Source organism: Capsicum annuum, chromosome 9 (genome assembly GCF_002878395.1).
Source record: "Capsicum annuum cultivar UCD-10X-F1 chromosome 9, UCD10Xv1.1, whole genome shotgun sequence".
NCBI lineage: Eukaryota > Viridiplantae > Streptophyta > Magnoliopsida > Solanales > Solanaceae > Capsicum > Capsicum annuum.
In genome coordinates this window covers 5,579,738-5,603,286 of record NC_061119.1, presented here as the reverse complement: position 1 = coordinate 5,603,286, position 23,549 = coordinate 5,579,738, and the positions used below count along the sequence as shown (strand labels likewise).

The window sequence follows — 23,549 nt, the reverse complement described above, 5'->3', positions numbered from 1 at the left end:
CTACTTATTATATTTTGTGATGATGGATACGATTCAAGTTTTTTTCTGTACTTTGACTTAGATATGTTGATATTGCATTATATCATCTCTATACCATTACTTAGCTTAGTAGACTGATGATGCCTACTGAGTACCCATTATTTTGGTACTCATGCTACACTTTTGTTTCTTTTGGTGCTAAATCGAGTACTAGCTGCTGCTGTTGAGTTGAGTTTGTGCAATGTTGACATTCTGGAGATAGGATGAGCTCTTGGAGTTTTAAGTCATCAGTTTTCTATCACTGATTCGGTCTCTTATATTCAAGGCAGATGTACTAACTATTTAAGATTCTTGGGTTGTACTTGTTTTACTATTGTATTTAGGTGCTCTTTTACAAATGTTACCAGGTCGTCGGATTGGTATCCATAGTTGATTTTCTTTTTTATAATAGAACACTATTTATGTATATCTTGTATTCTTTGCTTGTTGCCTAGTTGGGAAATTCTTACCTAATTAACTTAGTATGTTAGCTCCAGGTTATGGTATTGGCTTACCTACTAGCGAGAATTTGTAGGTACCATGATGACCTATAAATTAGGTCATGAAAAATTGGTATCAGAGCCTAGGTTTCACCAGTATTGTTTGTACAAGAGCAAGTGTCTAATAGTGTCCTGCGGATCAAAATATTACCGTTCGTTTCCTATCTTTGGGAGGCTATGTGACATTCTTAGGAGTTCTTCACTTTTTTTCATTCATATCACGATAATAGTCTGAGTTTGTTTGTAGAATATTTTCTTCACTGTACTCTTTCGTAGATTCTGAGTAGACGTGCTACCTCTATGCTAGATGAGGGTGCCAAGATTGGGCCCAGGGATCCTGCTCCTATTTGTAGATAATCTAGAGGTTGAGGAAAACCTGGTGATATGTACCCAGATAGGTGCCAGTATAGGCCACCTTTCCCAGACCCTATCCCTACACCAAAGCTAGAGTTTTCTTTGCCACAGCCAGCAGTGGGCTAGGGACTTGCCCAGACTTGACTATGTTTTATTCCTTCTTCATTAGTCATAGATTCCTTGATTCAGATGCTGAGTATGGTTGGTGGTGTATAGTTGATGGTGCATAAAATACTGGGTCAAGGGCGTAACCTGTAGCTGCAGCTCCTAAAGTTGAGATTCCTCCTGTGCCAGTAGTTGTTTAGCCGGTAGTCATGCCACTAATTATGACCCAGGTTGCTATGTCTGCTGAAGAGCAGAAGATGTTGGGTAGATTTTAGAGATTGGCTCCATCTAGGATTTTTGGTAATCCTAAAGAGGATGTATTTGAGTTTCTTACTGCTTGTGAGGATAGACTTCATGGCTTAGGAATTGTTGAGACTCGTGGAGTGTATTATACCACATTTCAATTGGATTTGTCTGCTTATCACTAGTGGAGAGGTTTCACGAATTCTAGACTAGTTGCATCTTCTCACTTGTCAGTCGCCAAGTATGAGGACCATTTTCATGAGTTGTCTAGGAACGTGACTTCTATTTTAGACACTAAGTATGAGAGAGGTCGCTATTTTGTTAGAGGGTTGAGACTCACTATTCCTATGGCTACTCAGAGTTTAGTCATTATGGATAAGTCTTTTATTGAGGTTGCAAATCATGCTAGGGAGATGGAGAAGATGCATAGGGAGAGCTGTGAGGGACATGATAAAAGTCCTACGATCCAGGTCAGATTTGATTGGAGCCATGGTGGTTCCCCATTCACAGGTGGTAGTTCTCATGCTGGATATCCTCCTCATCCATCTTATCAGCCTCAGAGTAAGGCTAGCTGGACAGTTCAAGAAACTCTTCAGACTACTAGCGAAGGTCACTTTGGCGCTAGTGGTTGTCCTAGTAAGGGTGATGATCAGTCCTAAAGGGGTTTATTTTTTAGTCTTACTAGACGTGGTGGTTATTCTAGATCAGCCGGATCTGTTCGTTCTGATTTTTCTTATGATTCCTATTATACTTATGGACTTCTTGGTCACTATTTGAAAAAAGTTCACTAGTCATGGGGTGATGGTTACTTCATCCCAGCGTGGTTCCCCTATTAGAGCAAGTCATCCCTCAGGTAGAAGTAGTTCTTATGGTCACAGGGGTGGTTATCATGGTGCTCGAGGTTGTAGTCAGAAATTTAAGACAAAAGGTTAGTCAGGTGCCAAGCCAGGTGGTGGGCGTGGTAATTTATATGTGGTACCTTCTAGGACCGAGGATAAGAATTTGAAAGTTGTGGTTACAGGTATAATTTTTATGTGCTACTAGTTGGCTCTTTTTTTATTTGATCCCAGATCACTTATTCTTATATATCGTCCTATTATGTACCACAGTTGGAGTTAACTAGTGATTTATTTTATGCGATTGCATGTATCAACTCTCATAGCTGATTTCTTTGTAGTGGATCTAGTATTCAGATCATGTGTCATGATAGTTAGTGATGCATATACTTATGCTGGCCTTATTATCTTGGATATGCTGGATTTTGCTGTTATTCTAGGCATGAACTGGCTATCCCACTATGATGTGGTCATGGATTATTTTTCCAAGACCGTTACCTTAGCCATGCCCGATGTACCCTTCGTAGTTTGGCAGAGAGCAATTAGCTGCGAATCGACGGGAATTATTTTTTATGTCTATGATAGGATACTTATCTCCTGGGGCTATAAGTCTTATCTAGCTTATATTTGTGATCCTTGTGTGGAAAGTCTGCCGCTTTACTCTAACCTTGTCATTTGTGAGTTTCCTTATGTGTTCCCTACCAACCTACTTGGTATTCCCCCTGTCTGTGAGATTGAGTTTTCTATTGGGCTCGAGCCTAGAACCTAATCTATTTCTTTGGAACCTTATTATATGGATCCTGCCGAGCTTAAGGAGTTGAACTCTCAGCTTCAGGATCATCTTGGCAAGGGCTTCATTAGACCAAGTGTGTCCCTGTAGAGAACTCTTGTATTGTTTCTGAAGAAGAAAGATGGCTCAATTTGTATGTGTATCGCTTATAGGCAGCTGATTAAGGTGATGGTGAAGAACCATTATCCGATGCCTCACATTGATAATTTGCTTGACAACTTTAGGGTGCGATAGTTTTTTATAAGATTGACTTGAGATCTGGTTATATTCCATTGAGGTTTCGAGTTGAAGATATCCCAAAAACAGCTTTTACGACCCTTTATGGTCATTATGAGTTCTTAGTTATGTCTTTTGGGTTGACCAATGCCCTTGCCGCGTTCATGGATTTGATGAACTATGTGTTCAGGCCATATCTATACTATTTTGTTATTGTGTTCATTGATGACATTTTTGTTTATTCGAGGAGTAGTGTGGAGCATGCACAACATTTGAGAGTTGTGCTCCAGACTTTGAGAGATCATATGCTTTTTTCAAAGTTCTCTAAGTGTGAGTTTTGTCTTGAATTAGTGACATTACTTAGGCATGTGGTGTCTAAGGTTGGTATTATGGTAGACTCATCTATGATTAAGGTGATTCCTGATTCGGCTAAACCAACGTCTCTAATAGAGGTCCTCAATATGTATGTATGTGTGTGTATATATATATTTGTTTGGTCGGTTATTACAGATGCTTTGTTGGGCGCTTTGCGACTATTTCACCCCTATGTCGAGATTGACTCAGAAGGAAGTTCTTTTCCAATGGTTAGAGGAGTGTGAGTCGAGCTTTGGGAAGCTTAGGATTTCCCCACTTCAGCTCCGTTGTTAGCTCTTTATATTGAGGGTGAGGGATTCACCATGTTTTACGACACTTCTAGTATTTGTCTTGGTTGTATTTTGATGCAACGGAGTCATGTCATTGCCTATACTTCTAGATATCTTAAGGTATAGGAGCATAAATATCCCACTCCTCATTTGGAGTTGGTGGCAGTAGTTTTCGTGCTTAAGATTTGGAGGCACAACTTGTATAGTGTGCATTGTGAGATTTTTACTGATCATTGCAGCCTTTAGCATCTTATGACCCAGCATGAGCTTAATGTTAGACACCGCAAATGGATGGAGTTGTGCAAGGACTATGATATTTCCATCTTGTATCATCCGGCTAAGCCAAATATGGTAGCTGATGCCTTAATTCGTAAGGCAGTGAGTATGGTAAGCTTGGCTTGCATATCAGTTTGTCAGAGGCCTACGACATGGGACATTCCTTCCTTTGTCAATTTGATGCTTCATGTTTTTCTTTCAGATCCTACAAAGATTTTAGCTTGTGTGGAAGTGAGGTCCTCCATATTTGAGTAGGTTCATGATCGTTAGTATGAGGACAGAAAGCTTTGCCTACTTCATGATCAGGTGATGAGTGGTGCGTCCAAGAGGCATAACATTAAGTCTGATGGTATTTTACAATTTTAGGGCCATATTTGTGTTCTTTAGGTTGGCAATGTGATTAAGTGGATTTTACATGAGGTTCATATCTCTAGATATTCCATTTATCCTGGCATAACAAAGATGTATAGAGATTTGAGATAACATTATTAGTGGGAAGGTATGAAAGGAGATATGGCAGACTTTGTAGCTTATCTCCTATGTTGTCAGCAGGTTAAGGGCAAGCATCAGCATCCTAGTAGAGTGATTCAGAGGTTTCCCATTACCAAGTGGCAATGGGAACGAATTACTATGGACTTCATTAGTGGTTTGCCTCATACTTCCTGTAGTTTTGATGCTATTTGGGTTATTGTGGATCATTTGACCAAGTCATCACATTTCATTCCTATTCAGATAGCCTTCGGTCTGAGAGATTAGCCCATTTCTCTATTTGGGAGATAGTTTGTATGCATAGGGTGCCTATTTCTATCATTTCAGACCGTGGTTTTGTGTTTACTTCATGGTTTTTGAAAGCATTCCAGTAGGAGTTGGGTACTCAAGTGGATTTAATAGTTAGTCCGAAAGGATTATTTAGGTGCTCGAGGATATGCTCCAAGCTTGTGTCATGAAATTTGAAGGACACTGGGATCAACATTAGCATTGGCAGAGTTTGCATATACCAACAACTATCATTCAAGTATTGAGATGGCGCCTTATGAGAGTTTGTATGGTAGGAAATGTCGCTCTCCGGTCAGTTGTTTTGAGAGTTCTAAGGTTAGGCCTAGTGGTAAGGATTTGGTTCACGACTTTTTGGATAGAGTCAGGGTGATTAAGGAGAGGTTGAGAGTATCTTTGATTAGGCAGAAGGCCTATGCAGATCGTCGGCTTAGTTCCTTAAGATTTGGAGTTGGTAATAGTGTATTCCTCCGTGTTTTGCTCATAAAGGGTATAATGACGTTCGGAAGGAAGGGTAAGCTGAGTCCTTAATATGTTGTTCCCTTTGAGATTCCCGCACAATTGGTGAGATGGAGTATGATTTAGCTTTAGCACCGCCCAAGACTTGCAAGTCATTCATTTCATGCCAAGAAAGAGTTGCAAGTCATTCATTTCATGCCAAAAAAACATTATCATAAAACATTATCGACTCTTTAACCCAATAATTCAAAAAGATAAACATATTCATCATTAGGTTTGCATAAATATATCAAAATAAGCAAAGTACAACACTTTCGATGATTCAAACAGATAGGGTGTCATCTGTATTCATCATTTTAACTCAAAGCCTCTTCAAAGCACTTGAAAGTAGTAGTTACAAACATCATAATATTCAACATTTCAAAATTTATATAATGAAACGCATCCTTCCAATCATTTTTTTAAAATCACAATGCCCTTTACGAGTGGTTAGAAATAATTTCTAAGGAGGAGGTAAAATAAATGTTTAATGTTTGTAATGAAAATTCTGAATGTCAACTTTAAAACATCAATAAAATATGCATAACCACAGTAAAATTCACACTTTAGGATAGTAGTTAATGTAGAGAATGTTCAACATGCCTTTTGATGGGAATCTTTAAAGAAGATAAGAAGATTTGAACCCTAAGCTTTGAAACCCTTGCCTTTTCCTTCTAGTTTCTTTTTAGAGGAGAAGAGAAGAACCAACTCTCTTGAATGATTTTCTCTTGATGGCTTATCAACGTATTAACTGAAATTAGGATGGTTTATTAGGTGTGAAAGGACCCAAATAACCCCGAATAGCCTTTAAAATAATGACCGACGGGGGATGGGGTCGCGGCACGGGGCCCATCTCGGGGCAGCCCCCTGGTGGCAAGAGCGCACCGTGCGGGCCAGACAGTAGCCCCTTGCGGTATCCCTTGCAGCGTGGGGCCATCGCGCGATGGTCCCCTCGAGATGCTCGACCACTTTTCATTGCCTAAAATTTCCTCAATGGATTCGGAAGCATTCTAAGGCATTCTACGTTCAATCTAGGGGTCATGTGGGTTTGTTTTTAACCTCATTTAGCCAACTAAATACCTAGGGGCGTTACGTGACTAAACGTTTGTTAATTGCCTATATGGACAGATTTTTAAGATTAACTAGTTTGAAAGTGTGTTTTTGTAAAAAAAAAAAATAATAATTTAACTCTTTATTAAGACTTCTAGGATTACCTTAATAGTAAGATGAGGTGACGTTTTCTTTGTTTTTTTTTTTTATATTTGTTGTATGTTTATGAATTAAGTATACTTTAATTTTTTTATTTTCATTTTTCAATCCATTTTTTTTAGAAAACGCGAGTTTAGCTTGGCAAACATATATTGAACTACTTTTCTAACTGTCTAACAGTAACTTGTAGCTAACTAAGTACCGTGCTTCACTAAATTTTGGACATCTGTATTTTCTGCATAATTGGTGTCACATCCAGAGCGGACGCCCTAGCCGTAATAGGTATCCCGAACCATGAAGACCGAGAGACCCCTTAGTACTTAATCATAAGAATAATTCATAAATAAATCAAAGTGCAGAAGATATAACAATATTAAATGGAGATTCATCATAATCCAAGTTGTGTCAAGAAAATTATGACAATACAAACAATACTCAACTCTCGTCTATTAAACCTCTAATGAAAACTAACTATCTATACCTGGACAAAGCCCCCGATTGGACCATATATTGAAAGACTCAACATATAAGTAAACGCCTCTTGAAAGGTGGATAGGTCACCCATTTCTTACATATCCCAAGTATAATACTGATGTGATGGACCATTGGACTATATCGCATAACCTAAAATATAGGGGGTCAATAACCAGAGGTAGGATAACATATCATAATTCCCGCATCGGTAAAACACGGTTTTTGGCAATAACCCCTTTCACTCAAATACCTTCTTCGGGTAATCATCTAACTCTCTTTAAGCCCAATTTTAGTCTTTTAAAAATCAAGCTTGATGCTCGAAAACATTTAGTCCTTATATTGTTAAGAGAATCTCATCACAGGGCATCATCATACCCATACTTGTAAGTCATTCATATCATACCCATCATACCCATACTTGTAAGTCATTCATATCATACCATATCTTATCTGCCATTCTTATTAGAAAACAAGCATATGACCACCCAAAAGATTTTATCAAATCACACAAGAGTTTTTATTTTCTAAGGCATATGTTAACTCATGCAACATACTCTCTTTGCAAATCTTTAATACATGGTGGCCAATTCATTTATTCGACGCATGCATTTCTTTTAATTAAGACAAAAAAGTCTTTAGCATAAGACATACCCCTTTTAAAAGCGTACAAACAACAATGCATAGTGGTTAAAGAGACATTTAAACTCGAGTTGTCATCATTCATAAAACAGCCACAACATTGGTTATACATAAATGTCATGATCAAAAAGGGGATTTTAATTCATGCTCTCAAAACAATTCAAAATTTATGACAAGCAAGGACCATAAATTTCATCATGCAGAAAGGAATTTCGTAAGTCAAATTCACAAATCATTTTTCAAACTCAAATCACATATGCACGATGTTATAATCAAGATTATGGCAAACCCCCATGTCAAATACATATTTTCATCGAATTGGTTCCATTATGCATGCTCTTAAAACAATTTCCCAAAACTCATTACACGTACATACATATGTCAATATAACACTTGTAAAAATCGTAAAACCTATGCCCATGAGATTTAGGATGGCCCCATGTACCTTAAGCTTCTTGATTTGTGAAGAAAACTTGAATCTTTGTATCCTTGGGAAAAAGTATTTAGGATTTTATTTCTTGGGAAGGGTTTGCTTGGGAGCAATTTGAGTAAAAGAGGAAAATAATACCCCTTGGGAAGCCTCAATTTGTGTTATGGATGAAATAGGATGAGCTGAAATGACCCAAAATCCCATTGGGCATTTCAAATCAAAAATGTCAAAAGAAGGCACCAGGGGATGCGGGCTCTAGACCAACAAAGTAAGACTTGATCAACGAGCTCCTGTCTGATGGACCAGTTGGGTCATCGTGGGCTCTATCCCAGTGGACTAAACCGGGCACCGTGGGCCTATCCCAGTGGTGCTATTATTTTTGTCTTCCAAACTTGCCCCTATGTTTGTTCGAAAGTTCAAAAACTCACCCGACATGTAATTTTGACCTCCCTAATCATGAATTGGCACAGAGATGATGGATTTTGACATCATTTGGATCCATTGATACTATGCTTCAGTTAATTGTAGAAACAAAGTTGTCCATTTCCAGTTCTCAAATAAACCAGTCTACGAGTGGAGGGGTAGTATTAAGTGCTTAAGGGTCAGGTTGTTTCATAGCTTACAGTGAGAAAAATGATATCCAAAGCTGTGCCTATCATCTGATGTGAGTCAAATACTCTAGTTCTGAGATTGCTAACCTTGAGTTAGTTCTAGTTGCAAATGAATTTCAAGATGTGTTTCCCGAAGATCTTCTTGGAGTTCCTCCTGAAAGGGAAATTGACTTTGAAATAGACCTCCAGACACTCAACCCATTTCAAGTCCGCCATACAGAATTACTCCAACTAAACTAAAAGAGTTGAAGGAAAAATTGAAGGATCTCCTAGATAAGGGATTCATTAGGCCCAGCATCACCCCATAGGGCACACCAGTTCTATTCATGCGTAATAAAGATGGTTCTCTTAGAATGTGTATTGACTACCATTAGTTGAACAAAGTCACTGTAAAGAACAAGTATCCACATCCTAGAATCGATGAATTTTTTGACCAACTTTAGGGTGCCACTTACTTTGCTAAGATAGACCTCAAATCAGTCTATCATCAGCTCAGAGTCAGAGAATGTGACATTCTGAAAACAACTTTCAGAACTTGGTATGGTCACTTCGAATTCCTAGTCATGTCATTTTGTCTTACCAATGCCCTAGTATCTTTCATAGACTTTATGAACCATATGTTCAAGAAGTACTTGGACATGTTCATCATAGTCTTTATAGATGACATCCTTTTCTACTCCTGCAGTAAACATGATCACATAGACCATCTTCGAATTGTATTATAGACTCTCCGAGCCTATCGGTTATTTGCCAAATTCAATAAATGCAAATTTTGTATAAGGTTAGTAGCTTTCCGTGGTCATATAGTTTCTGGTGATGGAATTAAAGTTGATCCTCAAAAGATTGAAGCTGTGAGAAATTGGCTTATACTCATCTCTCAATTAGATATCAGAAGTTTCTTGGGTTTGGCTAGCTATCAACGATGGTTTGTTAACAGATTTTCGTCTATTTCATCCCTCATGTCTTAATTGACTTAGAAGAAAGTGAAATTCTAGTGGTCAGATTCTTGTGAGAAAATTTTTCAGAAGTTGAAGACAACTCACTACAACCCCAGTTTTAGCTTTAATCGATGTTTCAAATAGGTTTGTTCTGTATTGTGATGCTTCCATAGTTGGTTTGGGGTGTGTTTCGATGTAGAAGGGTAAGGTTTTGGCCTATGCCTCTAGATAGATTAAGACCCATGAAAAAAATTATCCCACCCATGATCCAGAGTTAGCAGCTGTTGTGTTTCCCTTAACGATTTGGAGGCACTATTTTTATATAGTGCATGTGGATGTGTTCATAGACCACAAAAGCTTGCAGTATATACTTTCCCAGAAAGACTTGAACTTGCATCGGAGAAGGTAGTTAGAGTTGTTGAAACATTATGACATGAGTGTTCTGTATCACCCATGCAAGGCAAATGTAGTGGATAACGCTCTCAGTATATTGTGTATGGGTAGTGTTGCTCACATTGAGTATGGTAATAAGAAGTTAGTGCAGGAAGTTCATCAGCTTGCCTGACTAGGTGTCCGTTTGGTTGACTCGGCTGAGGTTAGTGTTTGGGTGCAGAATAGTTCGAAATCATCTTTGTTTTCTGAAGCAAAATAAAAGAAGGGCAGGGACCCCAATTTAATTAAGCTGAAAGAGTCAATCAGAGAACAGAAGGTATAGGTTTTCTCCCAAGGGGGAGATGGTGTGTTGCGTTGTCATGGTAGATTATGTGTTCTATATGTTGATGGCGTGGGACAGAAGATTCCTCCAAAAGCGCATGGTGTGCACTACTCTATTCATCTAGGGGCCACTAAGATGTACCATGACTTGCAGGAAGTCTATTAGTGGAGTGGGATGAAGAAAGATATTACAGAGTTTGTAGCTAAGTGCTCCATGTGTCAACAAGTTAATATTGAACATCAGAAGCCTAGTAGGTCTATACAGGAGTTCAGTATTCCCACTTAGAAGTGGGAGGAAATGAACATTGATTTCATGACGGGTTTACCTAGTAATCATCAGTAGCACGATTTGATTTGGGTCATTGTAGATAGGATGACCAAATTAACCCATTTCTTGATAGTTCGTACCTTTTATCCTTCGTACCTCTTATCCAATCAACGACTATGTTAGACTCTATATTAAAGAGGTGGTTAGGTTGTATGGTGTCCCATTGTCCATCATTTTAGATAGAGATACGTATTTCACATATTATTTTTGTAAAGATTTTCAGAAGGGTCTTGGTACCCGAGTTCTTCTCAGTACAACCTTTCATCCTCAAACAGTTGGTATAGCAGAAATGACCGTTCGAACACTTGAGGATCTATTAAGAGCATATGTAGTCAACTATAAGGAGGAGATATAGATCTACTATGGTTGGCTTAGAATAACAACTATCATTCCAATATTCAGATGGCTCCATTTGAGGATCTTTATAGGAGGAGATATAGATCTCCCATGGTTGGTTTACAGTAGGTAAGGCCACGGTAGTGGGGCCTAACTTGGTGTTTTATGATTTAGAGAAAGTATAGTTGATCAGAGAGCAGCTTAAGATAGCCTAGAGCCAACATAAATCTTATGCATATGTGAGAAGGAAAGATTTTGAATTTGGGATTAGTGATTATGTGCATTTATAAATCTCTCCCATGATGGGGTGAAGAGGTTTTGTAAGAAGGGGAAGCTTAGTCCCCGATATGTTGGTTCTTATAGGATTCTCAGTCATTTTGGTTAGGTGACTTATGAGCTTGAGTTACCTGTAGGCTTAGCATCAGTGCACCCAGTGTTTCACGTCTCCTTGCTAAAGAAGTGCATTAGTGACCCAGCAGTTGTAGTACCTGTAGACAGTGTAGATATTAAGAATAGTCTTTCTTATGAGAATGGCACAGTCAAAATCCTTGATCGTAAGATTCACACACTAAGGAAAAAAGAAGTTTCTTTGGTCAAAGTTCTTTGGCGAAATCAGTACGTTGAGATAGCTACTTAGGAAACTAAAGAAGACATCCGAAACACATATCCTCACCTCTTCTCAGCAAACACAAACTCAAACTAAGTTAATAGACTTTTTTAGATTTACTCTATTCCATGCTCTGTTACAGCTACATAACATTCATGCATTCATGAAACTGTTCAGTCATGAGTCACGTCTTCGAAATTTAGTCATGCTTCAGTTATGAATATCAGTGTAAGTATAGTTCATCAGTTCCTCTCAGTTCAGTCATTCTTATTTGAGGACGAATGTTCCAAAGGGGAGATACTATAAGTCCCCACAAAATCCTAGTCATTTAAGTCCTATATAGCATGTCAAAAGAGGCCCTGACTTAGAAAAATTCAGCTAAGTGTTGACACTTAGTCTCATTTTTTGGCCTTGATATTTCAATGGCATCATTTCCTTTCTTTCCGAACTTAGAATGTCAATTTTTTAAAAATTAATTCATGATCGGGGATATCAATAGGTCATATTGGGTGAGTTTTGGAATTTTTGGACTTTCTTTGAGTCGTGTTTGGATGGCCAAAAAAGCAACCTAATGCGATATTGACGCATCGCGTTGGCTATCTAATTGCACCCATCAACACGATGCGTCGGTGATAGATGTTTTTCCCCTCACCCAATTCAGTTTGGTCACTTAATTATTGGTTTGTGAGGGTATTTAGGTCCTTTTCCCGTCACCCAATTCAGCTAAAACACGAAATTAAGGATCCAAAGGGGCAAAATACATTTTATAATAACAAAATCCTCTCAATAACAAGCCATAGTTTCATCAAGCTCAAGATCAAGTTCAAAGAATTCACCATAATTCCCATGAAATCAATAATCGAGGTATGTTTGGTATTCATTCTTGGGTTTTCTTCCACCCTTGGAGTTCAAGAAACCTTTGAAAAAGTTGAATTATGATTTCCATGTTATGAATTTAATTATGCTTATGTTTGAGTTGTTGTATGGACTTCAAATTGAGATCTTTTATGTGTTCCATAAAATTATGTTAGCATGTGTGTTTAATTATGAATCTTTCATGTCAAAACCCTTGAATTTACAAGTTTAAGTTGTAGTCATGATGCTTATGTGTTGTTCATTATCATGTGCATTAATTATGTTCCCCAAGCGTTTGATAGAATGTCCATGTGAATAGAATAGTGAAATCATGAAATGTTACCATGTGTTCTCAATCATGTACAAGTCCATGACCTCCAAGTGTTTGACAAAATGACTCAATGAATGATTTGTGAGAAATTGACTATTGCTATGCTTTCAAGATTTGGTATGTTTTTATCCATTATGCTATCGAGTCCTGGGGGTATTTATTACCCGAAATATAGCTTTTTACTTAGTTTCACTAGTTATAGAATCGTTCTAGTAATGGTCAAGAACATTAGTACTCAGTCTGTTAGCAGAACTCAGTCCATTTTAGTCAGTCAACATGTTTAGTGTCAGTTCAGTCAAGCCTAGTACAATCTAGTGACTAGTTCAGTGTCGATTCAGTTGGGAGTAGGATTCAACACCGAGAGAACCCAGGGATGAGGGAAGTCTTTTCAGCAGAGTGTTTGACCCTTCGTAGCAGTCCCTGCATTACATAACTACCTACTCAGCGTAGGGTAATTCGTCCTCTGCCAGACTAGGGTTGACGCAATCTCATATATATTTCATGAGTGGTTAGGGTTGACCCAACATTGTTAGTATCTCATGGAAATGTGATAACAACCTTCCAAATAGGGTCACACGTTGGACCCTAAATCAGTTTATAATCGGGGTATGTCGGTTAAATGAACACTCCTACAGTTATAGTTTCATTATTAGTATTTTGTAAAGAACTTAAACAATTCTACAAAACCATAACTATCAGCTATCATTTACACAACCATCAGAATTCAGCACTTCAGTATCAGTCTAAACTTTAAGTTACTAGTATTCAGTTACCAGAACTCAGTACTTTAGTTTAAGTCTAATTCAGACAGATGTTATATGCGCAGTATTGCATATTCAACATGTTTAGCAGTTACAGTTTTGCATATACTGTCATCCAGTTACTTCATGATATTCATTTAGTCGGTTATCATCTCATGCATCTGAACCCATGTATATCATCCTACCTCACTTAGCATACCAGTACATTCAAAGTACTGATGTATACTGTTTCTCTTTCTCGACGATGTCTCATATCATAGGTTCGGATTGTTAGGGTCTTGACCATACTTAGCAACTCAGGATATCAGCAACAGATTAAGTAGCGAGTCCTCATATTTCAGGGACAAAGTTTATCTATTTCAGCATTTCAGTTAGCTTAGAAATTTATTTCAGTTGGAGTTAGTTGGGGGTTTATCCCATCAACTCCATATTCAGACAGTTATAGGCTTTTAGACTAGCACAGTCACATATTCAATTTTTCAGATGTTATTATCAGTTACACTCAGTTATTATTTTTGTTTTTTGAGAACCTTATGGCATTTTCAGTTATACTTCTACATATATTTTTAGTATTATTATTCAGTGCTCACAACACGTACCAGTCATGGGTTAGCTTGTGATTCTCTGGGGTCTTAAGCACCGTGTGATGTCTAGGGTGTAGACTCGGGGCGTTACAATTAAACCCCAGAACCTAAAATATATGGGGTCAATACACAATTTACTGGTACATAGAACAATCCAAAAACAAAATGTATTCTTATACAACATAGGTGAGAGCATTTCATAAAACATATCAGCATAAAATAGTAGAAAATACATGGGCACAATCAGTAGGCTTCAAAAGATATCTGTAAATCTCTACTCAACTCTTTGTCTTACTTTTGAGCTAGGTGGTACAACCTATAATTCTACAATCCCTTGGGCTATATGGACTCCACCTTTGACTCGGCGGCCAAGCCTCCAACCCAAGCTTTCCACAAGGGTTGGAGTTTCTGATTCTGATACGACAAAGGGTACAAGCCAATGTATAATCCCTATCATGGAATATAATAAACCCATATCTGCAACTCTTGCCTTTTCGGGTAACCACCTAACTCTCTTTGATCCCGGTTTTAACCTTTTCTAACATGCATCTTTTTGTACTCAAAATCTTAAAATCTAAATAAAATTTATACTCTGATCTCTTTTGAATCTGTCATGGCATTAGTCTATTTTATGTCATCAAACCAAAACTCGCAAGTCATATATATATATATATATAAGCTATATCATGTTATGCTTTAGTTCTTTAAATCCCATCAAATCATTTGACCACCATAACATTTAAACATCATAGGAGGGAGTCCTTGATTTGAAATAATTTGGCAAAGTGTGGTTATCTTCTTTCATCGAAGACATCCAAGTTCTTTAACAGGGAGTAAGTGTATTTATAAAAAAATGAAAAAACCTCTATCAATTGTTAAAATGAAAAAACCTCTATCAATTGTTTCATAAGACAATATCAATCCTTCAACGTTGAAGAAAACACTTCATTCAACTTTCAATCATACAAGTAAACAATCATAACATTCATAAGAAATAGGTTTCACAACAAGAGAGGTAATTTACATAAATCTTGCTCACATGTAGCTTTCAAGTCAATAACACGTATATATACGAGAATATAATCAGATTGTTGGGGAAAACAACAGAACAGTTTATACAAGGTTCCATCATAAAATGAATTTACAATACATGTTCTTCAACCATTTCAAAATTTCAACTAATGTAGGAAACTATATACATAAAAAAATCATTTGGAAAATATATTTTTAGCCCATGAAATTTAGGATAGCCCCACGTACCTTAACTTTCTTCAATTGGGGATGAAATCCTAATGTTGATGCTTTCTTGAAGGATTTTGATCTTGCAAAGCTTGAATTCTACATTACATGGGGATAATGGAATTAAAATTGTGTTCTTGTGAAAGGGAATGGTTTTCCTGGGAGGATAATTGGAGAAGAAGGGCAAATAATGCTCTAATTGATGCCCCAAGTCATGTTATGAACTATTGGGTTGAAGAGAAAAAGACTGAATTGCCTTTTTGACATTTTAAAACCCTTAATTGTGTTTTGCATGCCCACCACGAAGTGGTCTTATCGCTGTGGCTTACTGGTTTAGACAAAAATGGTCATAACTTTTTTCTCGAATATTGGATTAAGGCAATATTGATATCGTAGTAACGCTGTCTCAATTATCTACAATTTTCTAGGTCTTTGGCTGAAAATTCCACATATAGATAAAGTTTTACACGTTCAAAGTTGACCCTCATAGAATCGAATACCAAACTTTTGATGAATAAAAGGCTCTTAGCTCAACTTTGCTCTAAGTGATTCTATGAACATTTTTCACCAAATAAGCACTTCACACACTAGGATAACGATCATGACACGTGCATTCGAATTATAAATCATGAACTGGATGAAAACACCTTCACCGCGATGCGATGTACGTGTCAAAGGGAACGTCACCGCAATTCGACCATATCGCGATGACTTGTTGGATTCGTGATCTAAACGTGACCCAAACCATGTCCAAAAAATTTGAAACTTCTTTGAGACATTGTTCTCACATCCCTGAACATGAATTAATCAAAAAAATGTCTTGGTGTCGGAAAGACCCAAATGAAAATCCTCAAAGTTTAGGAGTCTTGAAGATGACTAAGTTTCCAATACTTAGTGAAAATTTCAAGCCTTAAGTCCCTTAAACATGTAACTAAAAGCTGAATTATGGTAAGAATAGTATGAGGTTTTACATTCCGGGTCCACAAATATAGGAAAGTCGGTTTAACTTTAGCTAAAAGTATGGGGTGTTATATGTAACAACTTTTGTCATTTCAAAGAGATGCCTATGCTTTCTCTAAGTTACCCCATTTTGTTGAGGTGTGTAAGAGCAAGAAGTTTGATGAATTATATCAAAGTAATCTAATAGTTCAACACACATGATGTTCACAAATTAAATGTCATTATCAGTTCTTAGGATTTTAATGCATGTATTGAACAAATTTTTAACATAAGGTAAAAAATGCTTGAGAACAATAAATACATCAGACTTTATTTTAATAAGATATATCCATGCAATTCTTGTGTAACCATCAACAGTAATAAGGAACCACTTATAACCATCACAGGTGGCTAAGAACCCTAGAGATCCATATGAACCAAGTCAAAAGCATTTTTACTACATGTCATACTAACGGGAAAGGGCAACCTAGTTTTTCTAGTAAAAGACTAATATTACATGTAGACAATTTATTATCTAAAGGATCCTTTAATACAGAAAACAATCTACAAAGAACTTTGAAGGGAACGTGGCCAAAAATTTTCTGCCATAGTTCCATATTAGATTTATTTTTATGTGTCATATAGAAGCAACTTGTTCTTATATGTCCTGGTAGATTTTTGTTTGATAAGAAATATAGACCATCTCTTTCTCTACAAATCTCCTTCACCTTCCCATTTTAGAGATCCTAAAATATGCAAATGTTAGGATAAATGTAACTGAATATTGTCACTATCTAGTAGACTTGTACATGGACAAAAGATTATACTCGAATTATGGTAAATGAAATACATTTGAGAGGGTGTTGCTATTATATATGTTATAGTGTGTGTTACTTTTGACACATCACCATTTTGTAATATAACTTTCAAAGGACACACAAACTCAGATATTGATCCTTTATTCAGAAGTTCAATATCTAAAGCCATATGGTTTGTATCTCTTGTGTAAATAATCCACTCAGGTGTATTATATGTGACTGTAACATTTTTAGACTTACGTCTACTGCTAGGTGTAAACCTTGGTGGAATAGATACCAATCCTGCGCCTTGTGCATGTTGAGATAGTTGACTTAACTCTAGTCCATGTGGAGTCTTAGAATTGATAAAAGAAGCTTGAGGACCATCTTGATGTTGCACTTGTTGATGCTAAGACTACCAATCTGTAATTATAGCATTGTGTGTACTCGGACCTACTTTTCTTTGCGTGGAACTATGGTCACAATTTTGCCTATAGCCAACATTATCCCTAGTATCAGTATTTCCTTTGTGATCTCCATGATTAGGATGCCCTAATGGATAGCCAACAGTTTAAAGCAATAAACCTTGTAATGTCCTTTCAATTTTCAATGATCACAAATGGTAGTAGGATTGTAATTTGACTCATAACCCCTTTTTCCTTTCTTATAGGACCCTCCAGGGTAAGAAGACTTAGAATACATAGCTAAAGCATCAACTGCATTAAGAGCAGCGTCTAGAAGCCCTATGACATTGATAATTGAGCCATAGATTTTTGACTTTCATCACTCATTATCATAGAGTAGGCAATACTAATAGTTGGTAATGGTGACACTAACAAAATATCTTTCTTCTTACTTGAGAATGGGTGTCATTCAAACAAAACAAAAATTCGGTATATCTTTTGTCTTTACATGTAGATCACAAACTATCTTGATCTTTCACAGTTACAAAAAAGGGATGGAACCATAGATACAAATTCATCCCACAAACCTTTCAGTTTAGTAAAATAGATAGAAATAGACTAAACTCCTTGTGATATCATAGTAATTTCCTGATGTAGATTATAAGTTCTAGACCCATCAACCTAATCAAGCCTCTCTTTCTAATCTTGCCAGACAGCCTGGGCACTAAATGCATGTACTACCCCGCTAAGAAGATCAGTAGAAACTAAGTTCATCAGCCATGGCAAAACCATAGGTTTGACCCTTTCCCATCGATTTAGTAGAAAACCTAGTTTGACCCTTTCCCATCGATTTAGTAGAAAACCTATCTTTTGAATGTGAACTGTAACGCCCCAAAATCTGATTTCGGGATGCCACACAATGCTTCAAACTACAAGTACTCTAGAGATAACCATGGCTAGTATCTACTAAATATGAATCTTAAAATTAGGGAAAATGGACATGAAAATGAGGAAATCTTATCTAAAGCATACTAATCTCATGAATCTTCATAAAACAATACTGAAAAATCTGGATATAGAATCAAAAGTCTAAAATTGTATCTAATAGTTTGACAAGCCTCTACTGACTAAATCTAGAGAGTCACTGGGACAGGCCCCAGCTAACTCAAACTGTCTGAAATGAATAATGGAACATTTATTAAGAAACTAGAATTCAAAATAAATAAGTCCCAAAACTATGAGGACTCACCAACTACAGCGATGTAGATGAGATGCTCGAAAGTGATTCACGCTACTGATACTGAGCACCTGAACCCACATTATAAGACAATATAGTACATAGATGTATATGCAGATCAGTACTTTGATAATGTACTGCATTTATGGGAGTGAAAGCAATAAGTAAACAATATCATCACAATTTATAAAATCATGCATGCTAAATGTAAATGACTCACATAGGCTTGAGTAATCTGAAATTTGAAGATCATAAATCATGAACAAAAAAGCATATAATATGAATCTTGTGAGCTATTACATTCAGTTCTAAAATCTGTTCTTTTCTGAAAACTACAACATTATCTTGTCAACTGTAAGGGAAATACTTTATCTCAAGACTTTAAGAGATGTTAAAATCCATAGCTTTCAAAACATATACTTTTATCTCAAGGCTTTTAACCAATTGACTATTTTAAGAGTAGGGGACTTCTTTTGGGAGGTTCTTCAAACAGACATATACCATATAATCATTCTTCATGGAGTCCAATGTCTTACCCACATCGAGGAGAACTGTTCTACCCTTGCCATCGAAATAAAACTTATTATCTTAAGTGATCACAATCTTAGTCATCCACGTAGAAGTGGGAATAATCTTAATCCTACGATGGCACGTAGTTCTGGGGCATGAAACCTTGGTAGCATATCCATCTCAGTTCTAAATACTACTCCCGTTCTTATGCTCAGGATCTTAAGAAATTCACCTAAAAAATATAGCACAAGGGTTTACAAGAAAATCAATTATTCTTTTCTTTTCTTTAAATTTAAAGTCATACAAACAAAGTGGATTCTTTATCTTAGCTTAGGACCAAAAGGACAAATATTTATCAAAAATCTGAGAATAATCTTATCATAGGGTGCCCATGGTAAAAATAATCTTGAAATATCAATCTCTAATTAGAGATTAATGACCCATGCATCAAATTAATGTAGAATCACAGCAAAATATCATGCTCAATATGCTTCTTGAAAATAATTCAACAATATCAAAATAATACAATCAAGAATCTCAATATCATACTTAAACTCAATTGGGGAAAAATCTGGAAAATTGTGTTACACACATAATTATATGAAAATAGTCATCCAATTGAACATTCAATCACTAGAAATATCATTAGCTTGTAAATATCAATAATATGTATAAACCCTAACTTGAATTTCATAGAACATCAAATAAAAATTCTGTAAAATTGGAAATAAAATAAGTTTTTGCCACTAGGATGAAAGGATTATCCTTCTTTAAAACCCCCACATACCTTGGATAAAGAATTAAATGAAGAAGCTTGGTTTTGAAGTTCCTGTTCGCGTTCTTGAAGGAGGATTCTTGAGTATCTTTACTTGGGAGTGCTTAATCTAAATCTTTCTTGAAGTAATAATGGAAGATCTAGACTTCTTGGAGGAGGAGATTAGGCTTAAATCTTGTGTTTGGACGGATTAGGGTGGGGAAAATGACTCATTTACCCTTAAAAATGCGGAATTAAACTACAGAAATTACCTGGACTGAACTACCTAGGGCGCCATGGGCTCTGGAGCACCGCTCTGGTCGAGCCACCGCGGTCTCCATCGCGGGATCCACCCAAAACCAAACTAGGAAGGGCGCCGCGGGCTAATAGCATGGAGCTGCTATTTTGGAGTTCCAAACACACCCTTACGCTTGTTCGAAAATACCAAAACTTACCTAAGATGTACTATTGACTTCCCCAATCATGAATAAACCAAAAAATTAACTTTTGGAGGTTGGGAAGGTCATAAATAAATTCCTCGAAGTTGAGGGCTTTGGAAAAGACTAAGTCCTAACACTTAGCAGAAAATTTTCTAAGTCTAAGAACTCTTTTGGCATGCTTTAAAGGACTTAGATGACGAGGATTTTTGCGGGGTCTTATAATATCTCCCCCTTGGGAATATTCATCCTCGAATGAGTTTGGTGGAATTGAGATACTGACAACTAAAACTATAACTGGCATGCATAACTGAAAGCATGACTAAACATATTACAAATGCAAGTATTATCAAATGAATGGCTATGCAAAGCTGAAACTTTGAATGAAAAGAGATGATCTAAGAAAAATTGTTACCTTTAACTGAATCTGAATCTGCACCAAAAAGATGAGGGTACTTGCTTTGCATATCCGCTTCTACTTCGGAATTGGCTCCCTCAATTGATTGATTTTGTCAAAGGACTTTGACCAAGGCAACTTCTTTGTTCCTTAGTCTACGAATGTGATGGTCAAGGATCTCAACTAGAATATCTTCATAAGAGAGGCTATCATGAATCTCTGAGCTTTCAAAGGGTACCATAACCGATGAATCACTAATAAACTTCTTTAATAAAGACACATGGAATACAAGATGTATGAACGATAAATCTGTAGGCAACTCAAGCTCATATTCCACTTTCCCAATACGGCTTAAAATTTGGAAGGGACCTACATAACGGGGACTAAGTTTCCCTTTCTTTCCAAATCTCTTTACCCCCTTCATGGGTGAAACTTTCAGATAGACTAAATTACCAACTTCAAACTCAAGATCTCTTCTCCTTACATCTGCATATGATTTCTGATGACTCTGAGCTATTTCAATCTTTCTTGAATCAACTATACTTTCTTCATAGATTCTAACACCATATCTGGCTTAATCAAAACGGCTTCACCCACTGCAAACCAATGAGCTAGCGATCTATATCTTCCCCCATACAGAGCCTTAAATAGAGCCATCTTAATACTAGTATAGTAACTATTGTTGTAGGAAAACTCAATCAATGGTATATGCTCATCCCAACTACCTTTTAAATCGACCACACAATCCCTTAACATATCCTCCAATGGCAGACCATATTTCTATGGATGAAAAGCGGAACTAAGATGGGCTTGGGTACCAAGACCCTTCTGAAAAGCTCTCTAAAATCGTGCGGTAAACTGAGTACCTCTCTCCAACATGATGGACAAAAGAACTCCATGAAATCTGACTAACTCGCAAATATACATCTTAGCATAGTTTTCAGTTGAATAGGATGTATGAATTGGTAGAAAATGGGCTTAGTCAATTTGTTTACTATGACCTAAATCGAATCATGTTGACATCATGAACGAGGTAACCCTATTATAAAATCCATGTTCACCTCTTCCCATTTTAATGTAGGAATACTGAACTCTTACAAAAATCCAATAGGCCTTTGGTGCTCTACTTTAACCTATTTACAAGTTGCAAATTTAGCTACGAACTCTGCTACATATCTTTTCATACCACTCCACCAATAGATTTCTCGCAAGTCGTGGTACATCTTAGTAGCACCAGGGTGAATGGAGTAACGCACACCATGCTCTTCAGCCATAATCCTCTGCCTCAAATCATCTACATATGGTACACATAGTCTACTTTGGTATCTCAGCACACCATCTCCCCCTTAGGAGAAAACCTTCACTTTCTGATCTTCCTTTAACTTAACTAAGATGGGATCCTGATCTTGTTTCTCTTTCACCTCAGAAACTAAGGAAGATTCTGCACTACTCTACCCCCAAATATTCCCCTCAGCTGAATCAACCAATCTAATGCCTAATCTAGCCAAGCGATGCACTTCCCGAACTAGCTCTTTCTTATTATTCTCCATATGGGCAACAATGCCCATAGACAATCTATTAAGGGTGTCTACCACTATATTGGCCTTGCCTGGATGATACAACACACTCATATCATTATCTACAATTCTAACCACCTTCTCTGACGGAGATTCAACCCTCTCTAGGTAAACACATACTGCAAACTTTTGTAGTCCGAGAACATATAAACATGCACACCATACAAATAATGTCTCCAAATTTTAAAAGAAAACACTACGACAGCTAATTAAAGATCATGGGTTGGATATTTCTTCTTATGAGGCTTAATTTTTCTAGAGGAATAGGCTATGACCTTATCTCTCTGCATCAACACAGAACCTAATCCAACTCTAGAGGCATCACAATAAATAATGAAACCATCCATACCATCTGGTAATGCTAACATTTGGCTGAAGTGAGTCAAGTCTTCAACTTGTAAAAACTCTTCTCATAGGAATCTGACCTTGGATTAACTTTATTTTGGGTCAATCAATACATAGGAGACTCTATGGACATAAAACCCTTAGTAAAACATCTGTAATAACCAGCTAGACCCAATAAACTCCTAATGTCTAATGGTGAGATAGGTCTAGGCCAATTTTTTATGGCTTCTATCTTTTGGGGATCACCTCTGATGCCATCAGCGAAAATAACATGACCGAGAAAGGCTACTGATCTTAGCCAAAATTCACACTTGCTGAATTTAGCGAATAATTTATGATCTCTAAGAGTTTGCAAGACAATTCTACGATGATATACATGGTTATCCTCACTATAGGAGTACACAAAGATATCATCCATGAATACTATAACAAATATGTCCAGCTACTATTTGAATATACGATTCATGAGGTCCATGAAAGCTACTAGAGCATTTGTTAGCCCGAAGGACATGACTAGGAACTCAAAATGACTATAACGGGTTCTAAAAGTTGTCTTTGGAATATCACATTCCCTTACTTTAAGCTAGTGATAGCCGGATCTAAGGTCTATCTTTGAGAACTAACTTGCACCTTGGAGTTGATCAAATAAGCCATCAATTTTAGGAAGAGTATATTTGTTCTTGATTATGACCTTATTTAGCTGACGGTAGTCAATACACATATGCAAGGAACCATCTTTATTTCGTATGAATAGGATGGGAGTGCCCCATGGAGAAATACTAGGTCTTATGAATCCTTTATCTAAAAGATCTTTAAGTTTCTCTTTCAACTTCTTAAGCTCT

At 36.9% G+C, this 23,549-nt stretch overlaps 1 protein-coding gene across 1 annotated transcript in view; it reads left to right on the top strand.

The window, feature by feature from the left end:
* Positions 1-5,005: 5,005 nt before the first annotated feature.
* The window catches only part of LOC107853752, a 55,061-nt gene continuing 36,517 nt past the window's right edge, over positions 5,006-23,549 (top strand). The window contains exon 1 of the mRNA XM_016698739.1: positions 5,006-5,270. Coding sequence (XP_016554225.1) covers positions 5,006-5,270 — 265 coding nt within the window. The remainder of the gene's footprint in view (positions 5,271-23,549) is intronic.